Genomic DNA, 17022 nt, shown 5'->3' on the forward strand with positions numbered 1-17022 from the left:
AGAATTTTTATCGAAAAAAAGAAAAAGAAAAAAAAATAGCTGCTTTGATTCTGATTCTGGTATAGAAGAAGTCATTTTATAAAAACTACTATCGTACCACGGTGTGCGTTTGCATGGTGAAGAATGTGTTTTTGACAATATCGATTCATGAAATGAAAACAAAACCAAACAATATGGTATTTTTCTGACAATTTTTGTTTGTTTGTTTGTTTAGAAATAGAAAAGAACAATTCGACAATTCTTGAAACGAAAACAGGCCATCTAAATAAGTGGAGAGTATTGATGAAGAAGAAAAAAACTTGAAATGAAATTTTAATTATTTGTGAGTAATGAAAAAAAATCATATATAATAATATCATACAATGGAACAGAAGTGAAATCAATGTAAGAAGAGGTCAGAACAACATATAGCCAAAACTGAATGTCGGAAAATTGAAAACGAAAATTAAGATGAATTGAATCGAATCGATTGTTTGCAATGATAAAAAAATTCTCATTCTTTTCTTTCCTTTCCTGTCTCCATTATTGTTATCATTATTTCAAAAACATTGTTGTCGTTGACAACATTATACACAGCAATAACAGTAACAACAACAACAAGAAAACGGAAAGACCAATGTAAAAATGTTGGAATCAATGTATCAGATAACCAATGATGATGATGATTCTTTGAATCTGGTTTTTTTTCATTTCAAATTTCAGGCTGTTGTTGTTGTTGTAGGAATAGAAAGCATCAATTTTTGTTTTTATTATGGATAAATTTTGATTTTCAATTTGATATGACAACAACAGCAACGACAACAACAACAACAAAAAGAAATTATAATACAAATAACTATAGCAATAAAATTATAACAAGAAAACATGATAAAGATTATCCATCAAGCCTTGTCACCATTTTATTTTAATATAGTCTGGATGAAAAAAGAAAAATTTAATTTAATTAAAAAGAAAAAACTCAACGTGATGATAATAATTTTCAAATGATTTCTTCATAATTGCCAATCATGTTCACACCAACTAATCATCATGATGATGATAAAAAATCATAAGTGGCCATGATTAAATAAATACTACATCATCATCATCGTCAAAAAGTTTTGTTGTGTGGAATTTTTTTTGCTATTTGACATGAATAATAATATATTCTTCATTCTAACGCACTATATCGTTCAATTGAATTCGATTATTTCTTATTTTTATCATTTACAATGTAAAAGTTGAATTTTCTGCTGTTTCATGGTGAAACAGAAATGGCAATGTTATGTTATTATAAAATTCAAGATTCTTGTGTTCGTGTGTGTGTGTTTGTACAATAAGATATTTGAAGAAAAGATGCTTTTCATTTCTTTATATGTATCGATTTTATTGATTGATAGGATGATTCGATTTATATGAGAGTCTCTCTTCATTCGATTGGACGTCAGTTTCATGTATCTGGTATTACATTATTATATTCGAGAAGAACTTGTAAGAAGAATAAGACGAAACAATTTTACAACAAAACCAACAACAACAACAACAACAAAAAAGTTTTCTTCACACGTCATATAATCGAAGTTTGAAGTTGTAGATCAAATATATAGTTTAGAAATATACTTGAATCCATTCAAGCGAAAAACCCAAAAATTCCAATAGATCTGAATTGAGATGTTTCTTTCACTTTTTTTGTTATTATTTTTCATTTCAAAAATTGATACATTTTTTCACGCTTTCTTACAATATACACAAAAAAAATGTGTCATGTGTGTCGTTATCACACTTTCACAATCATCATCATCATCTTAAAACACCTTTTTATTTATTCGTTGATTCTATATGGCATAATATGAATTTATTTCGTTTATTATAAGGAAAAAAATGATTATGAAACACTAAGTGAAAAATATTTGAGCATTTGTCATGATGAATTTAGTTGATTGCGTATTTTTTCGTGTTCTCTCTCCGGTGGCCACAATGTTATTCCACTGGATTAACCATATATCGTGCCGTTTTATCTGATGATGTGTATTTTTTGTGATGATGAAAAACAAAATTCCTTGTTAATTATTATGGTCAGAATCTAGTAACGAAAAAAAATGCTAGAATATAAAAACAAAGAAAAAAAATTAATTTTTTATAATTTAAAAAACTTTTAAATAATAAATTCAGGAAAAACGTTTTTTTTCTATGCAAATTGTCAAGATAAAAAAAAATTCAAACAAACCAAAAGAAAAAAATTCAATCAATGAGCGAAACAAATGAGGAAAAAATCATAAAATAATATAAGGGTGTAAATGCTTGATAAATCTATTATCATCATCATCATATTACTAATATGTTCTTTGGTAATTTGATATCAAGAATCAAATGTTCAATTTAATGTTTATAATGATTAATGTGAAATATGCTAAACATATTTTGGTTGTTGTTTTTTTCTTTGATAAACATTCATTTATTTAGCGAGATAAATAGATTCGAAAAAAATTACATAGAATTGGTTTATTCAGTAAAAAGAAAAGAAAAAAAAGCCTCATTACACATGAAAACGTTGAATTCAATTTTTAAGAGAGAATTAAAGTTTACCTTTATAGCCATCATTTTCCTTGAAAAAACTTATAATTTAATTTGATTTTCAAAAAATATCCGGACATCTAGACCAATCACGTTTAGTCCAATATTCATTTGTGAACATCCAATCTTCTTGGCCAGTATACTGATTTAATTCAGGCCGAAACCACCTTATGACATTTTGGAAAGGATTTTTTTCATGATGATTGAATGAATACGGGTACCGTCGTCATCGTCGTTGTAATCATTATTATTATTATTATTATACGAAGTATCATAATACAAATGAATCAAGTTGTTTTTTAAGGTTTGGATTGTCAACAACATTTCATCAAGTTATTTTGACAAGATGATATTGTTGAAAATGGTTAAAGGAACAAAAAAGTAGATCAAAAGCAATTAGTATAATTGTATAACGGTAGTAACAATAACATATATAAACTAAATGAAAAATGAAGTTGTGTTTGTGGTGGTGGAAAAACAAAAAAGTAAAGTTATCAACAACGACAACAAAAACGTAAACAAGAAATTAACAAAAAACTAAACAATTGCGTGCAAGAAATTTTGTCTCTACAATCAAACATTCAAAAATTCAGTTTTTTTCAGGAATCTCGAATTCCATTTCGTAACTCAAAAAAAGAATAAAAAATAAATAAATATACGAAATAACATTGGACCTTACCACACACGCAAATACAAATATACAGCAATAGTTAAAAAAAAATTCAACTTACAATGGTTGAAATTCTTTGATTTTGCCTTTTTTTCGTAATCGTCTTGCTTCACGTTGTTTTTCTTCCAATCGATTCTTTTCAGCAGCTGCTACATCTGTTGTACATTAAGAATTAGTTGTTTGATTTTTTTTATGAAACAAAAAAAAACAAGAAAATATAATTAATGATAATTCAAAAAAGTTATAAAAAGTTTTTATTTTTTCATATTGGCCAAGGTTAATATTAAAGAATCAGCAAAATAGAAATGTAGAATTTACTTATATCTATTCTGTCAAAAATGGATCATCATTTATCAGATTCAGTAAGAAATGCTAATGTATCATACTATCATTGAATCATTTTTGTTTGTTTGTTTTTAGCTTCAAGCTATTTATTGACAACTAAACAAGACAAAACTAACAAACAAACAAAAACATGAATGAATGTCCAAAATCTATTATATTTGCCTCTTATCTTTTTTCTCGTCTAATATAATATAAAATAAAGATTTGAACATGAAGAATAAATGAGAAATACATTACCCAGATCTCCTTCTTCTAATTTTCTTATATCAGGCCTTAAACGTGAATCAGTTGGCGGTAATCGTTTTAATAATTCTTGTCTTTCATTATCATCCTCAGGCAATTCATTTAAACCGAATGTAAACCAATTGAAATTATAATATTGTGATGAATGTTCGGGTCTTGGTTCAGCTTTCCATAATATTCGAGAATTATTTATATCCAATGAATGTGATGAATCACTTTTAGGAATATCACTTTCGATAGGTTCAGGTGGAAGATCACTACTATCATTTATTTGCTGTTGATTATCATTGTTACCTCCTGCACCAAGATCTAATGATCCTGTCAATTGTTTGGTAAATGAATTCAATTTGGACAGCATTTTACTACGATTAGATGAATGATGATCATTTAGATGTTCACCACCTTTATCACCGATATCGGTTGGTTTATCTGGTGCACGAAATCTATTATTATTAGCTTTTAGATATTCTTCATAATCTTCGATGCTAGCCGATTTAAGATAATCATTCCATTTTCCATAAACAAAACGTAGTTTTTCTTTTTCTGAATCATGTATATAGCCATCCAATCGATTTAGATCATAACCAAACCAACCGGCCGGTTTGAAATTTATAAACAATTTGAATCGATTCATGTGATTTGTAACTTCTACCGTACCATACTATTTGTAATAATGAATCAAAGATAAAGAACAGAAATCAAGAATTTGATTTTGAAATTTTAAAAAAATGAATTATTAAAATAATAGAAAAAAATGCATGATTTTGCTCATGTGGATTACATGAAAAATCAATTTACGATGAAATAAATTGAAAAACATCGTCGCTTTATTTCGATTAATCATCATCATCAAATATCCGAATAAATTCTATCAAACGCACCTGTTCGAACCAAATTTTTCCGACAATGATATTATGTACACAACAATTGACCGATTTCCAGGTGTAGATTTCGCCACGAGATTTAAGCTCAAGTGTTGCCGTTCCTTCAGGTTTCACTTCAATTGATTTACCCCAGAATCGTAATTTTGGTGCACTAGTTCCACGTAATATGAAATGTGGTGATTCAGCATGCCAGGCACTGATTGGAGGATGATGTGAAACTTGTTCACAAACAATTTTTGTTTGTGATGATTCTATTTCATATTCAAACGTTTCACCCAATAACGGATTGAAAGGTTTGTTTAGACGAAGCCAATTTGATGAATAAGCTGAAACAATGTACGCACAGATGTTCTTCATGATGAAAAACAAAATCGGGTAATTAATTAAATAACAATACAATGATAATATAATGATGAGTATGAAAGATTAATCACAAGTCGGTAGAAAAAAAATATACAAAAATATAATGAGAAAAGATATAATAAATTGAATTATTTTTATTGAAGATTAAGATTGCACCAATTTCAAGCAAATACTATTCATTGGGACAATAATGAAAAAAAATAGATTGAACATACCTCCATGCGTTCAACAATATCATCACATTGATCAGCTATGTTAAGATAATGTGTATAATGGAATAGTTCGGTCATACGTTGTAAGAAACTAAGAGGCTCATTGAATATCACTGGGAATGTTATTTTTGATAATTCTTTTCCGATACAATGCTTTAGAATGCTCCAAAGGCCAACTTCATCTCTAGGCACCATTGGCGCTGGTAAACGATCTCGATGTTTGCTATATTAGTTATTTTTTTTTGAAGAGAAAAAAGGAAAAAACCAATAAAAAATTAATTAATTTGAAAAAATTGAAGATTTTTTTAAGAGAGATAACAATAATCAATTAAGATGACAAACCTATTTGCAGTAAATTTGACTAAATTATCATCATCATTATGGTAATTATTGTCATTATTATACATTGAAAACAATGTAGAATCAATAGGTTCAACATTGTTGACGTCCATTTCAGACGTATTTTTAGTATTATTATTAAGGGTGTGTAAAATAAGGCTAGATTTTTCCATAATTTTGCTGTTAGAGATTTGATAGTCATCAGAACAACAAATAATGATAATAAATGATTTTGATCAGTGAAAAAATGAAATTATTAACATGGTAAAATATGCAAAGAAAAAAAATTTGATTTTTTTTATTGTGTCAATGTATAGTTCATATATATCTTTTTTTATTGTTTGTTTGATTATGATAATTTGATATTATAGTAATACGATGATGATATGTGGTTTTTTTTGTTCAATAACATTCATAAAACTTCAAGTTTGTTTCTTTAAATGTCAGACTTTTTTCCTTGGTCGATCGTTAATGGTAAAATCAAAATAAAGAAAAAAAAGGAGGAAAAAACGGTTATTTGTAATCAATCGAAATTATTCAATCGCTGCTATATGGTTTTTTGTTGTCAACTGTTCAATTTGTGTATTTAAAAGAAAAATATTATGCTTGAGATTTAACACTATTTTTAGTTGATTAAAATTATTATTATTATTATTGATAATAATATTCAAACCGGATCTGGTCCGTTATCACTACTATCACTGCTATAACTATTATGACGATTTTGTCGCCGTCGCCTTGCGGCGGCAGCTGCAGCTTTTTTCGCTGCAAACGAATTTGTCGTTTCAATCGCAATCAACACTAATACGATGAATAGTATGAATATAATAATCAATGGTGGTGTTAAAAGGGTGGCGGTCAAATGTATCAACGTATGCGTCGTTTTGAATGATTTTTTATGGATGGCCGGGTACTATGATCGTGCCCGGGGATATTTGTTTTTTTGTTTTTTTGTTTGGTTTTTAGTAGTCGTCGTCGTTGTTGTTGTCAATAAATTGATTGATATAAATCGAAGAAAATGAAAGGAAAATTTTTTTGATTCAAATAAAATAGGAAAAAATGTTCATAAACAAATAGCTTTTTCCAAGATGAATTGTTCTTTATTTCGTCCCGTTTTTCACAAATTTATGAAAATTAATGTTTTCCAAAGAATGGCACATTTGGTGAGAATATATAATGTGGTGCACTGGTATGTACGTCGATCGTCGGATATAATTTATCAAACATACACAATGTGAATTCAACGAAACAAAATTATTGAAACTAAAAAATATGAAAAGTATTCACACAAAATTTTGATTCATTTTCAATCAATCAATCATTTTTGTTCATTGATATCTTCATTAAATTTTGTGTTCTATTTTAAAACAATAATGTCAAAAAGAAAAACAAGCTGGCATCGACAACAGGATCAACCATGATATCTTGGAAATGAAATCTTTTCACTGTTCATCATCAACGTTGTTGTTGATGATGAATTAAATGCTTTATCGATTATTTTTTAGCCTGTTTGATGATTTTTTTCCAAGTTTGTTTACATCAATTTCATATAAACATTTTACGAATTTATCATTAAAACATTTAAAGTGTAGAATTATAATCGATTACCAAAACAAAAAAATTTCATGTAAAAATGTCAAGTTTAAAGATTATGAAATTAGTTTATAAGAAAGAAACTTTTTCAAATAATTATTAAGCTGATGATAAACTATTTGGGCGAATCTTCTTTTTTTTTCTAGAACGTTGGTTGCATAAATATGATTAGGGCTGGCCAACAAATCGATCATAAATGTCATCAACACACACACACACACATGAATATTACAGAGATTTTTAAATAAAAGAAATAACAAATTCAATCACAGTACAAAACTATTGAGATACAAGATAGATCCAGCATAAATTTGAAACAAAATCGTCGAAACAAATGATAAATTCAAACACAATAAAGCTCGAATATTTATATACAGAAAAAAAATGACACGGCTATAGACTTTGGCGAGGTTATTTGAATCGAATGAAGATGAAACAAGGAAAAAAAAATTGATGATCATGAAATAAAAAGAGAAAGAAACAGAATGATGATTCAAATGATCAAGATTGAAAAAAAGGAAAAAAGTAGGTTTTCAATCGATTTATCCTTGATCAAAATAATAAAATGTTTAAACTATGACAATAAAATTGCTGAAATTATTATGTCAGGGAGAAAAAAATGATCGACAAATGATGAATATCATTGAATGACCAAACATTGAATGAATGAGATTAGAAAAATCTGATGATGACAACAAGAATATTTTCTCTCAGTTTTTTTGTATTACATTCGGGATCTGGATAATACCGACACAGACGCTAAAATCCAGTGCAAAATACATAGGATAAATAAGAGAGACAGAAAAAACTGGAACCGAATTCAGTTGCTGCTCTTTTTTAACTTTATACTTTATATATTTGCTGCTGTATCGCTGTAGATGACGATTCTGTTGTCACACAAACGCTACTTTATCAATGAAAAATGTGTATTAGTGCTTTAGCATGTGTGTGTGTATAACGTTTATGGAGCGCGTGATTCGATTCAAACGCAGACTGAAATATATCGGAATAAACGTGGAACAAGAGAAATGTATTAGAGTCCAAGGATTCATAATGTTTTTCTTCATTTCATGGTAAAATTTGCTGTATATATTTTTATCAAAACACATAGCCTAACCACTTAGAAAATATTCTATATTCTAGACGATAATTATAGTTGGAAGTGGCTCATTTCGATGAACGAGAAGAGAAAAAAATGTTATCACCATATATTCAGTCAAACACATGTGACTATGTGTCCATTGATAAAAATAATAATAATAAACATGGAATTGAACTACGCGGACAACATTTAGTTCTCACTATTTTTCTCACTCTTTCGTTTGTTTTTTGCATTGATGACCTAATGCGACGTGCGCGTTATATAAACATATAAATTGAACCAATACATAATAGATTCAGAATGAAAAAAAATGGGAATCAAAAACCAAATAGAATTATATGGCTGGCGCCATGCTTTAATGTTTTAGAGAGAAGTTATTCTCTAATGCCCTTATATACAATTCCAAACAATATACAAATACAAAAGAAATTCAATTGAAAATGAGTTCAATTGTTTTGTTTTGTTTTTTTTTCACTAATTTGATCGGGTTATATTTGTGGTTGTACTAATTTTTTGCTCATCAAAAAACAAATACAAAGAAACAGAGAAAGAGGCAGAAAAAAAGAGTGAAAAAAATTCTTTTAATGTGTGACTTTTCCAAATTGATTTCTTTTTTGTTGTTGTTTTGTTTTGTTCGGATCCGAAAACATTGCAATTCTTTTATCATAGATTTATCGATTCAATGAATAAAATAGACCATATTATATGGTTTATCCGAAAACAATCTGCGAGGCCAGAGAAATAGGATAACCAAAGAAAACTGAAAAGATCTGTAAATAGCCAACAATAATTTCCAAAACAAAATTATTTCAGAAAGAAATGAAAAATTTTTCAGTAATCATCATTTACAAAGAGAGAGAAAGAAATGAAAAAACAAAGCTATAATTTTGCAAACTGCGGAAGCAAGAAACGGAAAAAAAATTCGGTCAAACACATAAATAACAAATTGAAGAAACAATTTTTTTCTTTTTGTCATTTTTTCTGAACGATGTTATAACAAACAAAACAAAACATGATTGAATGATGAATTACGAAAAATTATTTTTGCAACATGAAAAATTCAGAATGATGACAACATTGAAACAAACATACAAACATTTACAATCTGACAAATGGATCGACAAACGGAAACAACAACAACAAAAAATGGAAACAATGAGAATAATTTTTCAAATAAAAAAATGAAAGAAAATAAACGAAGCAATAAAAGACGAAGAACAACAACAAAAAAACAAACAAAAAACAAAATTAACCAGAAAAAAATAGATTTTCAAAAAAATCATTCATGAACCAAATGCTCATCATCATCATCTTTCACTTCAAATAAACACCCCGAAATTTTTCATAGTTTCACAACCAAAACAAACAAGCCAACAAAACAGTCGTCCATGAAACAAAAAATAAATAAAATAGTAAAAAAAACATTGGTGTTGAAAGAAAAGCAACATAACTATAGTCATCATCATTATAATAATGATAATGATGATAAGACTCTTATATTCATTATATTATTATTATTATTCTGGTTTAGAATATAGAATATCTAGAATAATGATAATAATAACCAAAATATAAAAAACAACAACAACATTTCCGTTTATTTAATATGATGAAGAAAAAAACATATATTCATTCAGTCAATACGTCACCATACAAGTCGATATAGTGGATGATGATGATGAAAAAAAAACATTAAATCCTCTGTCAAAAAATTTCCTATATTGTTTCGATAATAATAATAACCATTAATGCATTGACTATCATTATTAAGCTATGATTGGAATAGAATATTCTTTCGACCATAAAGAATCGAATCTTCTGTTAGCTTTTCTACATCTAATAATAATAAGCTTCACGTTTATTTGGCTCATTAACATTCAGCACCATACACACACACAAAGACATTGAGACACATTGGAATAAAATGTGTTATGATCAACGGCAAAAAAATAAGAATTACATAAAAATCTGTCGTCCGTGGTGCGTGTGTGCCGGACCAATAAAATCAAACGTCAAGAATGAAAATAGAATAGAAATTCTACCATTAGCATTTAGCACAATCATTTAAGATGATGAAATAATGATAATAATAAAAAAACAAACAGAATAAAATTATGTCAACTGAACCATATCCAAAAGATTAATCGAAAAACCAAATGAGAATCATAAAAATTGATAGAAATGATCTCTAAGAAATCCGATCAATAGATGGTCTCTTTTTCTTTACTAAACTTCAATTATTGTTATCATTTTATCGAATGAATCAAAACTGAAACTGAAAAAAGATGCTTCGGGTTTAGAAATTATTTAGGATTTAGCATTTATAAAAATAATATTGATATGTGTTTTAGTGAAACAGAACTATAACTAATACTGGATCGTTTATTTATATGACATTTTGATCATGATGAGCATGAAGATTGTTATGATAAAATTTGATGACATGAATCATGAACAAAATAATCATAGGGAACAGAGAAAAAAAAACAGAATTTTTCAGTATGGTTTTTTATTCAAAAATGACACGGAACAAAAAAAATTCAATCCCATTCAATAAAAACAACAAAATATATTGGAAATTATGTTCAAATGAAATGGAAATTTTCTGAATCTTTTTGGTTTCTTGTTTTCAATGCTGCCCATCACTATCTCCATATTGGTTGGCAATAATTATCGAATAAAAGTCAATCGATTGTATTTCATTATCATAATTTATAAGATTAGAAAATAAGCTAATTCAGAAACATACGAAAAAAATCGTTAAATTATAACAAACAACCCAATTGACAATCAAAGACAAAGAATTCGCATTTCTTCATTTGAATCAGTCAACAAAATTCATTGAAGAGTGATCTTCAAACATTCGGTTAAAAGTAGAAGAAAAATACTTCATCTTCAATGAATTTAACCTACAAGCACGAAAAAATAAGGTCGAAAAAACTGACATCCAAATATTCAATTCATAACATACGAACGGATATTTATTTTTTGGATGTGATTTGGATGGTACCATCCGGATTTGAAATTGAATTTTTTTTTCGTATATTTTCATTTAGAAATGTACAATTCTTTGTTCGAATAAAAAACAACCTCGATTCCTTCTTCATAAACATCTTTTTTTTTAAAAAAATAAGTAAATTAGATTTCAATTCTATAATGGCAGAATCCAATTTTGCAGTGGCAAAACACACACACACACAGATACACAAAATGCAAAAATGTACATTTCCGTTCATGTGATTGAATTTCTACCATATTATCTTTTATCCCTCTTTCTCTCTCCCTCTCTCTATCTTTTTATGTGTTCGTTTCAATTATTTTTTTTTATTCGTTTTTTTTCTCAAACAGACTTTTTATGAATTCACAAACACGAACACGAATCGAATTTTGAATGAAAAAAAAATTATCGAACGATGCATATATTAGCATTGTATTCGAATATCATAACTTATTGTACATCCTATACAGAATATTAAAAACATTCCAAAATCAAACATGACAAAGGAGAATTGAAAGAATTTGTCTCTCAATAATAATAATAAATTTACCGAAAATAAATGCAAAATACTAAATAACCGTAATAACCGTGATAAAAAACCGAGAATCTAAAACTTCAATGTATACAAGACAAAATATTAAAAAAAACTAACGAACCAGCGAAGTATTCGATATTATTTTTTTCCCATTGTGCTTGACTAGCTGGAAAAAATGTATTTTTAAACACACATTTTTCTTTGCTAATATTTTATCACGGTTGCAGATGCATGATTAAATTGTCGTAAAATGAAGAAATAAATTATTATTTTTGCTAAGAATCAAAATGTATGCAATTCACCAAAATAATAATTCGTTAAATTCTCCGTAAGTAATTTGATTGTCATCTTTTAGAGAACAAATATAATAAAAATAATAAGGCATCTACCTCAATGAATTTGATGGTAAATCATCCGAACCGATAGTTTTGTCTAAATCACCATCGGGTGATAATGTTGATATTGAATCGTTGATTGTAAGATCATCCGGTTGTTCATTATTTTCATTTGCAGTATGGAATGTTGTTAATGTTTTCAATCGATTTAATGATCCATTTTCATTATCATTATTATTATCATCATTGTTATGCATTTTGATTATTTGATTACTATTATTGCTATTATTATTTATTAACGATTCACAAAGATCAATTTGATCAAGATTTAAATTTGAATGGTGATTTTGTTGATGTTGATAATCTTCATCATCAAATGCATCATCAAAAGCATCAAAAAATTCATCCATATCGGTTGCCATCGATGTTTGCGATAAACATGCAAATGATCGTACAAGACTTTGATTCAATGATTGATTAGAATTATGAGCAGATTTATCAGAAGCTAAAATGGAATTATTTGCATCAACATGGATCGACAATGATGCTGCAGTGGAATGCTGTTGCTGTTTAACATCAGAATTATGTATTGAACGCGTAACTGATCGTTCTAGATCATGATGTTCACGGGCTAACAATTGTAACGCTTCTTCCAATGCACGAACTTTTTCCTGTTCTTGTTGTATTAAAGTTTGTCGTGACTACATCCAGTATTGTGCGAAAACATAAAATTTCAATTTAAAGAATAAATAAATTTTGATAAGAAAAAAAATAATGATTTACGAACTTGATTTTGATGCGATATCAATACTAGACATTGTGTTAAAGATGAATTAGCATTCTTTGATGATTCTAAAATCAAATTCAAATGAAATTTAATTGAAGGTATTGTCGAACGAGAAATCGAATCACTCGATTGCAATGAATGATAGCTATCATTCGCAAGTTGATCATCACGATTTATTTCAGCTATATTATGAATAACTTGATTTAAAAATAAAAAATAAAAACACACTCAAAACATACCAGAAAAGAATAGAGTGTCATCATTTAATAATTGCTGTAATGCATTGATATGTCTTTCGAGAATTTTTTGGTGTGCATTTGCTGTCACTATCATATCCTGAATAGCTATTGGTGATAACAATTGTTTGGTTGCCTCTTCTTCATCATCCGAATCATCACCCATATGAGTTCCCTGTATTAAAGGTTTTTTACATTTAGTATTTGTACCATTAAAAAATTCCTAAATAAACATACTTGTTTGATAAAATTCGTGCTAAAATAAATGTGATCATTGATAGCGTTAATCCATTTTTGTAAATCAAGTTCGGATTGATTTTTTGGCAGTGCAAATATTGCTCTAGAACGATCACCGAATATAATAACAAAACATAATGTTTGTGACGATGGCTGATGATATTTATGTTCAACAATATTATTAGATGATGAACATGAAGTTGATGGATTATTGTTATTATTATTGCCAACATTATCATGTACAACTTCAGTAATGGCATTTTCCAAATATTTATAACCTTTTCGTCGAACTCCAGTTACTGAATCGGCTCGATTTTGAAAATACGAAAATACACCTCTTTCAAGAATGGCCCATATTGGTCGCCAACCAAAAAATCGACCTTTACGTAGAAGGCATCCTTCAAAACGTACAACAGATTTATTTTTCAATGAAGCAACCACTTTTGGTGTCATCACTGATAGATGTGCTTCCTGTATCAATTGTTTAAGCGAAATTGTAGCCGCTACATTGGAAGCCAATTGACCGCGTTTATTTTTGATCGTAGTGTCGATACCATTTTTGAGCAAAAAAATGACCACCTCGGTCTGTCCACGATAAGCAGCACAATGTAGAGCAGTATTGCCCGATGGATCCGTACAATTAATATTAATACAATTTTTTGTATCTTCAAGCAATTCTTTTATGATCGTTATCTGTCCGGAACGTGCTGCACTAAGATAACGTTCTTCACGACGTTTTATATCAAATTTTTCGGCTGCAGTTAATAATTTTTGTATTGAATCAGTTTTTGACAATTCAAATGGTCGAAGAGAATCACCATTAGAAATAAAAACGTTTGCATGATGTGCAAGCAATAATATGACTATATTTTCACGACCAGTATAGGCTGCTTTATGCAAAGGTGTATCGCCTTCTTCGTTCTGTATATTAACATCGGCACCATTTTTTAAGAGAATTTCTACCACTTCATAATGACCGAAATATGCGGCTAAATGTAATGGTGACCAACCGAAATTGGCTTTAACCGTACCTTTACAATCAATATTCAGGGCAATTTCATTGGCATTTCGAAGATTTAATAATTTTTTCACAAATTGCACTTGTCCGATACGAGAAAAATGTAGAAGAAATTCTTCAGAAGTTTCAAAATCAACAAGATCATCTTCATGAATATCGTAGAACTCTTGAGCATCAAGTTTTAATGGTTGGATCTGTTCTTTATGTTGACTTTCAATTTTTCGATCAGCATTTGAATCAGCATTGTTTATGGATTCTTCTTTATCGTCTTTTTGTTTGTTATTCTGTTGATTCGTTTGTTGAGAGGAAGACATTTTTTGTTGTTATATATTTTCACTTAAAATTCTTTTTCTGCATCAATTAATTAAATGAATGGATGATTTAGTGTTATGCTAGTGAAAACGGTGAATTATGGTAACAAAGGAGAGCTAACGATTTAATCATTTTAATATATCCTAATGATTATAATATATTAATCAAAAGTTTGATTTGGTTTATAATTTTTATCCGTGGATAAAACACCCTGCCAATATAAACAGTAACATCGTCAAAACATTCCTGAAAATGTCGAAATAGTTTATCGAATCTAGTGTCATCTATTGTGATTAATTTACATCAACTTCATAATTACAAGAATTCATGATCAGATGTTTTTCAATGTTTTTCTTTTGTTACGATTGGGAATTGAAAAAATTTAACATGAAATAATGATCATTAATGAATGAAAATCAATCAACAAAAAAATTTATCGACATTCCTGATTTTTGGAAAAAATATTTTAGTAAAAATTGAATTTTTCTAGTACCCTTTTAGGGTACTTTAACACCCGGAGATAAAAGTTTTCCACCATACTATTCCAGCAACTGAGCAGCTATGGCCGAGTGGTTAAGGCGATGGACTCGAATTATTTCAATTTCAATTTGATGAAGATCACCAAATTAATATGATGTTCACCATCCAAGAATGGAAAACATTGCTAAGAATTGAAAAGTTAGCCATCCATTGGGATATTCCCGCACAGGTTCGAATCCTGTTGGCTGCGCAATTTAAGGAAAATCAATTTTTTCTCTTATACAACTTTTTAAAATTTTTTTGATTTATTTATTAATTATTTTTTTTATTTCGTGATGTCAAAAACAAAAAAGTGAATAAATGGATGACTTATTTAACTTGATTCATGACAAAATTGAAAAATTTAGATTATTTAATTCGATCATTCAATTTTTGAATAATTTGGCGGTGTTAAGCCAAAATAGATATGATGATTTTGAAAATATTTTGATTTGCGGAAAATTTTATCAGTACCATGCAGCCAATCTAATATGCCAAGAATTCCATAATTCACATTGAATCTATATTAAAATTTAATATTAATATTTACAATTTTAAAAAGGATAAGTTATACATTGAAAAAAACTTACTTGAGATGATGAAAATCATGAAAAACTGGTGATAATGACCATGGAAAATGGTAACCACAATGGTCATTCAATGTTAATAAGACAGTGTATAATAACCAAATATTTTCAACAAGGATATGTGAACGCATTAGAAATGGTCCAATAATGACAGGAAAAAAATTGACAATTGCATGTTCAATTGGATGGCAATAAATAGCTGCAAGAGCAATCGGTGTTTGCCATTCATGGTGGCGTTTATGAATATGACGATAGAGATTACCATGATGACATAATCGATGCGTATAATAAAACAAAACTTCACGTATCAATATGAATGATATCCATTCGGTAATAAATCGGCTGATTGTTGGTATTTGTGTGGATGGTTGTGGAAAAAGAATGTTATTCCTTCTTAAAAAGTGAAATGAAAAACCCATTATGGCACCCAATATTTGATTAATCAACACCTGTTTCACTAATCTGTTCAAATCCTTGCCATTCACCTGCGATTTATCCGTTTGAATTTTATATTTTAAAATAAATTTTGGCCATTGATAAATATCGATGAATGTATAGGCTGCACCAACAATCCAATACAGTGCTATTGTGATGAACAAGCCAGTAATTTGTCCCGCCAAGATATGGTCACCTTTAAAACGTTGATCAATGAACATTTCATATTGATTTTCCACCGATAATCGATATGGCTCCGTGATGCTGTAGAGAAAAAAAATATATTTTAAAAAAATTGTATCAAGTTATTGGTCATCATACTTATCGATCAGATTTAATGTTTTCAACATTTTGTTCAAATGTTATGTGACGACTCTTTTCGAACGACAAAAATGAAAATGATAAATTTCCCAATTTTTAAAAGTTATTTATGAAAACTGGAAAATTCTTATCTCATATTGTTAAACGGGGACATGTGTTTATTGTGCTTATTTTTTGCTTGTTTATATCCAATCTTTTTCAGTATTGCATAAAATATTCAATGCGTTTGATGAATCGGCCATACATCAACAACTTTTATCAAGGCTGATTATTTAGGATTAGGCTATTTATGTAAACATTCGATAATTGTACCGGGTACATTTTGCATATGTAATTAATCTATCATAAATTATATACAAAGATTCATGTCGTTGCAATTTTTTTATATCAATCTTTTG

General features: G+C 28.5%; 2 protein-coding genes and 1 non-coding gene across 3 annotated transcripts; 1 reads left to right on the forward strand and 2 right to left on the reverse strand.

Annotated features, from left to right (window-relative positions):
- Positions 1 to 1779: 1779 nt before the first annotated feature.
- On the reverse strand, positions 1780 to 14976 carry LOC113789711 (oxysterol-binding protein-related protein 1-like). Its single transcript, XM_075824824.1, has 10 exons — positions 13433 to 14976; positions 13199 to 13370; positions 12960 to 13141; positions 12227 to 12873; positions 5274 to 5493; positions 4693 to 5046; positions 3806 to 4472; positions 3285 to 3378; positions 2566 to 2720; positions 1780 to 2081 (listed from the first exon to the last, which is right to left on the reverse strand). The coding sequence occupies exons 1-9, from the start codon at positions 14762 to 14764 to the stop codon at positions 2615 to 2617; spliced, it is 3774 nt and encodes a 1257-aa protein (XP_075680939.1). The 5' UTR covers positions 14765 to 14976; the 3' UTR covers positions 1780 to 2081; positions 2566 to 2614.
- Positions 14977 to 15317: 341 nt separating this feature from the next.
- On the forward strand, positions 15318 to 15492 carry TRNAS-CGA (transfer RNA serine (anticodon CGA)). Its single transcript has 2 exons — positions 15318 to 15354; positions 15448 to 15492. It is a non-coding gene; the product is annotated as a tRNA-Ser (tRNA).
- Positions 15493 to 15624: 132 nt separating this feature from the next.
- Positions 15625 to 16986, reverse strand: LOC113789740 (fatty acid hydroxylase domain-containing protein 2-like). The gene is made up of 3 exons (XM_027339321.2): positions 16625 to 16986; positions 15872 to 16567; positions 15625 to 15802 (listed from the first exon to the last, which is right to left on the reverse strand). Exons 1-3 carry the CDS (start codon positions 16651 to 16653, stop codon positions 15664 to 15666), a joined length of 864 nt encoding a protein of 287 aa, XP_027195122.1. The 5' UTR covers positions 16654 to 16986; the 3' UTR covers positions 15625 to 15663.
- Between the last annotated feature and the right edge of the window lie 36 nt (positions 16987 to 17022).

This window comes from Dermatophagoides pteronyssinus, unplaced genomic scaffold (genome assembly GCF_027571235.1).
Source record: "Dermatophagoides pteronyssinus isolate colony J.1.1.1.1 unplaced genomic scaffold, Derpt_VIB-CSIC_2022.12 sq0002, whole genome shotgun sequence".
In the NCBI taxonomy this organism is placed as follows: Eukaryota; Metazoa; Arthropoda; class Arachnida; order Sarcoptiformes; family Pyroglyphidae; genus Dermatophagoides; species Dermatophagoides pteronyssinus.

Coding starts and splice junctions, on each gene's coding strand:
- LOC113789711 (XM_075824824.1), bottom strand. CDS start 14,764: ATGTCTTCCTCTCAACAAACGAATCAACAGAATAACAAACAAAAAGAC. Junction 5,047..5,273: donor ATATTGTTGAACGCATGGAG/GTATGTTCAATC, acceptor TTCATCATGAAG/AACATCTGTGCGTACATTGT. Junction 3,379..3,805: donor ATTAGAAGAAGGAGATCTGG/GTAATGTATTTC, acceptor AATGTACAACAG/ATGTAGCAGCTGCTGAAAAG.
- LOC113789740 (XM_027339321.2), bottom strand. CDS start 16,653: ATGTTGAAAACATTAAATCTGATCGATAA. Junction 16,568..16,624: donor ACATTAAATCTGATCGATAA/GTATGATGACCA, acceptor TTTTCTCTACAG/CATCACGGAGCCATATCGAT. Junction 15,803..15,871: donor CATGATTTTCATCATCTCAA/GTAAGTTTTTTT, acceptor ATTTTAATATAG/ATTCAATGTGAATTATGGAA.